Below are 6,000 nucleotides of genomic sequence, written 5' to 3' on the forward strand. Positions count from 1 at the left end.
GCGACGACGCGCTGAACGAGCACCGGCATCTTCTCGTCACGCTCCGTAGGGAGAGGCGGCCGGAGCTGCGGCGGATGGATGCGAAGACGAGGCGGGGCCATCGAACGCACCGCCGGGTAGCCAGTAGGCCATAATCTAGCCATTTTCATTCAAACTTATAAAATATAATCAAATTTGAATGAAAATTTTTAGTTTCACGCACTTTTATTAGTTAGGGGCGTGTTTCGGGGCGCGGCTAGGAAGCGGTGTCTCCAAACACGGCACGAAGAAAACGCGTCAGCCAAACACTCGATCCAGCGCCGTTTGGGGGACGATTTGAGGTGGATCACCGTTTGGGGGACGATTTGAGGGGGACACTTCTGGACATGCTCTAATACCTACGATGGTTATTTTGCAAGTTGTGGTGCAGTGCAATTGTGGTACCAAGGTGTATATCACTCTCCGATTTACTTTTGCCCGTGAAACTCTCCTACCAGATAGGCATCGTGAGGTAACGGAGAGAGACTATCCAAAGAAAAGGATGACGAACAGAGACGGCGGCTATCATCTTGGGGGGCCCATCATCATCATCTTGGTCCCCTCCCCTGTGTTCTTCTTTTCTTCTACCTCTGGCTCTTTCTCTCTGATTCCAGCTCCATACTGCTACTTGGATCCTCAAATTAGCTATACAGAAAATTCCTGTAATCTGGTACGGTGAAGTGGGTTTGTAACACATAGGGCTGCGGCCTCCCCGCCACCACACCGTCGCCCTCTCACTCCCGACGACGGACGGACAGACGTTGAGACCCGCCGGCGGCGCGCGGCCAGGTAAACCAATCGCCCCCTCCGTGTCCCTTATTAACACTGAAATCCATTAAGGCTTGGGGATTTCTATTAGTTTGGGATTGGGAGGTAGTATAATATGTGGCGGTAATCCCATGGGTTCAGTTCTTGGTCGACCACACCTTCCATGGGTCGCCACAAGCAACTGAAACAATTGTGTGATTTGGCGCAAGCTCTTCTATTCGGAAATTTGGATTATGATTGTGATCGCTGTTGCTCTATTGAATTGTACTGTTTGTGCCCAAGCCAGCCGGCCAGATAAGGGGCGCGCGTGCGCAAAACCGCTGGTTAAGTAAGAGACGATTTGGGGATGGATAAGACAGTCAGAAGCGGCATCATCCATTGCACATCTTTTTCTTCACCCCTGATCCGTTGCAACTCATCCCTGTAGGGTTCGATTATAAAGTCCTCCTACTTTACTTCTTAGATGAAGCTTGACTGCTTGAGTAATCAAAGCCAAAGTACTAGGTAGTAGGTACTGTACTCCTTTTCATATGTTAGATCAACAGGGGCTCTGCCCAGGTCCATCTTCATTGATGGAACCACAAAAGTCGAGGACCTGACAGACCATGGGCATGCACTCAGAGAAATTATGGTTGCAATCCTCAATCTCCCTGCAAAGGCAACATGGGCCATTGGACGGCCCTCGACGCTTCACGATCTGGGCGCACAAGGGCAGCTTCCCTCGCCAGTCGCAACACAGGAGTTTCGTAACTCCCGTCCACATAAATCTAGTCATGATGCACTCAGAGAAATTATGGTTGCAATCCTCAGGGCCTCTTTGTTTGGGCTGGCTGTGGCTAGCTGTGGCTGGCTGTGCAGCTGCGCAGAGAAAGCTACTGCGCAGGAAAAGCTACTGTTTTATGTTTTACTCTTTGGCTATTTGGCTGGCTGTTTGGCTGTGAACTGGTGAATTGTCTAGAATAGCCTCAAAGTTAGTTTGTCGATTACGTTGAATAAATAACATATAAACAATCTAGTCGCCACCGCAGTCGAAGCGGGTGGGTACGACATCGTCGTCATCGGCGATGTCGTGGATGATGGCGTCTGCAGGTGGGGCCGCCATCGCCGCCCGTGCCTCCACGAGCGTCGCCCTAGCCTCAGCGAGCTCGGCCCTAGCATCGGCGATTTCCGTCCTGGCCGCGGCGAGGCGCTCACGCCCTGATCCCAGCTAAGGTTGTGATGGGCCATGGATGGACGCTAGGGTTTAGCTTGAGGTGTGCCCGTCACCCCCGCCGGTGTCCACAATATATAGCCACGGCGGGACTTTAACCGCCATTAGTGACCTTGACGTTGTCTTCGCTAAAAAAAACGTCCGCACCGCTGGAGATACACCAGATGCAAACGGTCGTCCTAGGTCGCATAGCGTCCGTGGGCCGACACAAACGGACACAATTGAACATTTTGGATGTCCGAAATGCGTCGACCCATTGGAGATGCCCTAAGACTGGACGTCAGGGCGAGCTTTTGGCTCAATGAAGCTGAGATCGACTCGTAGTAGATATGGACCGAAAAAATATAACAATCGGAATTTTTTGGTACAACTACAAATAATGTAGTCAGTGACTAATGCCCAAGACATATCGAACCAAGCCAATCATCGTTGTGAATTAACAATGAATGAATGGTGCATATGCCATCTCTTTTTACCAGCCTCAAATAGAAGTTTATTGGACGAGACAAGGTGCATGTGCAATCTTCTTTTGCTAATTTGAAACAGTACGTACATTCAGGCAGAAACGATAAAGAATGAAATCTGGGTCCAATCACGTACGAACGGACTGGTCCAATCTCTACTGGTCACGTACAAACTGCTGGATTGGAGCTGCGGTGGCAGATTTCTTGTAAATAAGTGAAACAGCTGGGGCAATGCCTTACAACGATTCGGTGCAAAGGAACAAAAGCCCGGGAAGCACCCTCCGGAGGTGCTTTTTCCTCTATACGGGAGCAGCACCTGCTTCGGCCGAAGCCTACCGCACAGCCGGACTGTTTGTTTCATTTGTCTAGCTTTTTTCAGTGGAAAGCATCTAAAAGCCCAAACAAAGAGGCCCTCAATCTCCCTGCAAAGGCAACATGGGCCATTGGACGGCCCTCGACGCTTCACGATCTGGGCGCACAAGGGCAGCTTCCCTCGAATGAGTTGCCAAAGGAAGATCTTAATCTTGGGTAGTGCCCTAGTGCGCCACACCTCAAGTGTGTGACCACCGCACCTCGAGTTAGGTTAAGGTATACCGATTTAGCGGAGAACTCCCCAAATTTCTCTAAGGACCATGACACCTTGTCGTCGTCCTCAGCAAGGGGAAGTGCTTGGATCTCCCAGCAAAGATTATCCCATTCAACCGTCTCCGAAAACGAATGCGCCAGCCTCCTTGGGTGTCACCAACAACCCGTGCCCTGTGAACCATGATGAAGGGGGTGTCGCAGCATTTGAAAAGTCTTGGGAACCTCTCACGTAGTGTGGCCGCGCCCGTCCACCAGTCCAACCAGAAATACTCCCTGTTTGAGATGCCTAGTCCCCATTTTAAAATACCATTTAATCTTTTGGATAGCATTTCCTAATGCTTGGTAAATGGAATTTCAACATTATCCCTGTTTGAGATCTGTATAACTGAAGCTATCTTCCTTGGGGCAGTGTTTATGACCTAAAGTTGCATAATTTGCTTATATTGTTATGCAGAATTGGATATTGATTGACCAACCTTGCTTACTCCTCCTGTTAACAACGGTTATTTTGCTCAGTACTAATGATTTTTTTCTTCTAATGGCATAGTGCAGACCTGATTCACCTGAACCTAAGAAGATGGCGGGGTTGCCACTGGCCACGGCTGAGGTCTGCGACGCGAACTCGCACCTGATCACCAGCGGGCAGCTCCGCGCCCTGCAGCCCATCTTCCGGATGTACGGCCGGCGGCAGGTCTTCGCAGGCCCCGTCGTGACGCTCAAGGTGTTCGAGGACAACGTCCTGGTGCGCGAGTTCCTGGAGGAGAAGGGGCAGGGCCGGGTGCTCGTGGTGGACGGCGGCGGCAGCCTGCGCTGCGCCATCCTGGGCGGGAATCTCGCGCAGCTGGCGCAGAACAACGGGTGGGCGGGCATCGTGGTGAACGCGTGCATCCGGGACGTGGACGAGATCGACGGCTGCGACATCGGCGTGCGCGCTCTGGGCTCGCACCCGATGAAGTCCAACAAGAAGGGGATGGGCGAGAAGCACGTGCCGGTGGCCATAGCTGGGACCAGGGTCTGCGACGGCGAGTGGATCTACGCCGACGCCGACGGGATCCTTGTCTCCAGGACCGAGCTCATCGTGTAGACAGATCCCCTGTAAAATGAATGAACTGGACTGTGCATGAAAGAGGAGGACTGAGGACTGCTGTTGCAGTGTTGCTGCTTGCTTCTACCTTCCCTAACTGAATATGCTGGCGCTATATCTGAAGGTCTGAACTTTGTAACAAGGTTGCTTTGACAAACGCGAATAATAGTTTGATGCCATTGAAGCTCGAGGTTGGCGTCTGAATCCTGCCGCATCTCTAAACAGCATGTGTTGTAGAAAAGTGGGGGAGCTGATGCTCGCGGTGTTCAACGGCGTCGGGGCAGCGACGTCAGTACGGCGACTTGAGAAAGTTGTGTTCCTGATGCCACCCATGCCCAATACATGTCTACCTGGTCAATGACCGCTGCAAGTGATTCATGGTGCTAGCCAAGGTACTCTACTTGTTAATAGCTCATTTACATCTCACCAAGCAAGCACTGGATGCATCGGGTGAGCGCGTATATATACACAGCCTGACACCTCTTACAAAGGCATAGCTCGACTACTAGGGTCCCAATTTATCAATGATATAAATGTTGGAAATGTGCTCTTATTGATCATTGAGGGATAAAAGATTTGATGAAATGGCACTCATATGCACCAACTGAATCTGATCAATGTAATCGTAGGATCTAGAACTGGAAATAGGGCCGACGCAATCCATGTAGTGAAGTCTACTTATGATGTTCATATAGAGTAAATGTTCCATGGTACGATTTCGCTGAACGGTGATGTTTTCCTCTCAGCCGGACGCATAAAAGCAATGCTCCGGGCTACACATAGGGATAACCCTGAGTCACAGTCATTGAGCCACCATGCTAGAAGAATCCATTGAAATCTCACGGTCCTTGAATAAGGCTCACTCGTACATGCCGCATGGCTTGAAGCAATGAAGTTTTTTTTTAAGAAGGCAGTGCCCCAACATTTGCACTGATGGATGCATGCGACTCTTTTTGTTCTTCTATTAAAAAATCAATTAATTCTTACAAAAAATTACATCATGGATCATATATGGTTGATACAAGAATCAGACATCTATAAAAAAAACATGAAGTGGCTCTACACTAATAACATGTTAACCCATGATCAAAACGCCAATTGAAGCTAGTAGCTAAATCCTCACGACAACGGAATTACCTACACAAAAAGTTGATTTTACATATAATTATTCTGAATGTTTCATATGACCCAAAGTAAGGCACACTCCAACTTGAATTTCCATTTTATCTTTTTTCGCAACCCCCGTAACTAGTTTCCAAACAAATTCGTGATATCAATGGGAGCGATAATATTAAATATCATATGAACAACGCGTCACACAATTTTTGCTAAGCGACATGATGTGAATAAATATTGTATTTGTTCATCTTGATCATAAAAACAATATTTGATACTGCATTGCCAATTTCTTTTAGCTAAATTATTTTTTGTGAGCAATACCGTGCGATGTAAGAACCACATAAAGATTCTTATCTTGAGTGGTACTTTTATTTTCCTTGCGAAAGAATTTGTATAATCATTCGTGCAACGTAGATAGTATTATTTAACCGCGAAAGAACCTGATGGTGTTAGCTTCCAAACAAAAGCATCCAATTGCATGGACAACTGTATATCCATCAATCAACTACTTAAGTGGAGCCATCTTTTTTCTATGTTACCAATTAGAGCTTTCCTAAGCCCAGTGTTATTGTTTAGTGACATTGGAGACATAACATTAGGCACGGAAGCAGTTACGCGGGGGTGGCATGCTCCTTGACAAACATGTCATCTCACCACGGGATTTTGTGCGTGTACCGAGACTCCACACCAAGCCGCTCGACAACCCCTAGTAGGGCGGTGCAACGATCCCGAGGTCGGCAAGCGCGCTCCTA

General features: G+C 48.6%; 1 protein-coding gene across 2 annotated transcripts; it reads left to right on the plus strand.

Moving 5' to 3' along the window:
• Positions 1–531: 531 nt before the first annotated feature.
• LOC127293169 (putative 4-hydroxy-4-methyl-2-oxoglutarate aldolase 2) lies at positions 532–4,332 on the plus strand. Of its 2 annotated transcripts, none has more exons than XM_051322742.2 (2): positions 532–807; positions 3,593–4,332. In XM_051322742.2, the coding sequence occupies exon 2, from the start codon at positions 3,623–3,625 to the stop codon at positions 4,127–4,129; it is 507 nt and encodes a 168-aa protein (XP_051178702.1). In that variant the 5' UTR covers positions 532–807; positions 3,593–3,622; the 3' UTR covers positions 4,130–4,332. The 2 variants fall into 2 exon arrangements, with proteins under 2 accessions (XP_051178702.1, XP_051178701.1); XM_051322741.2 differs by having other exon boundaries at positions 533–807; positions 3,598–4,332.
• Positions 4,333–6,000: the final 1,668 nt, after the last annotated feature.

The sequence above is a fragment of the Lolium perenne genome, chromosome 4, assembly GCF_019359855.2.
Source record: "Lolium perenne isolate Kyuss_39 chromosome 4, Kyuss_2.0, whole genome shotgun sequence".
NCBI classification, from domain to species: domain Eukaryota; kingdom Viridiplantae; phylum Streptophyta; class Magnoliopsida; order Poales; family Poaceae; genus Lolium; species Lolium perenne.

Coding starts and splice junctions, on each gene's coding strand:
- LOC127293169 (XM_051322742.2), top strand. CDS start 3,623: ATGGCGGGGTTGCCACTGGCCACGGCTGAGGTCTGCGACGCGAACTCG.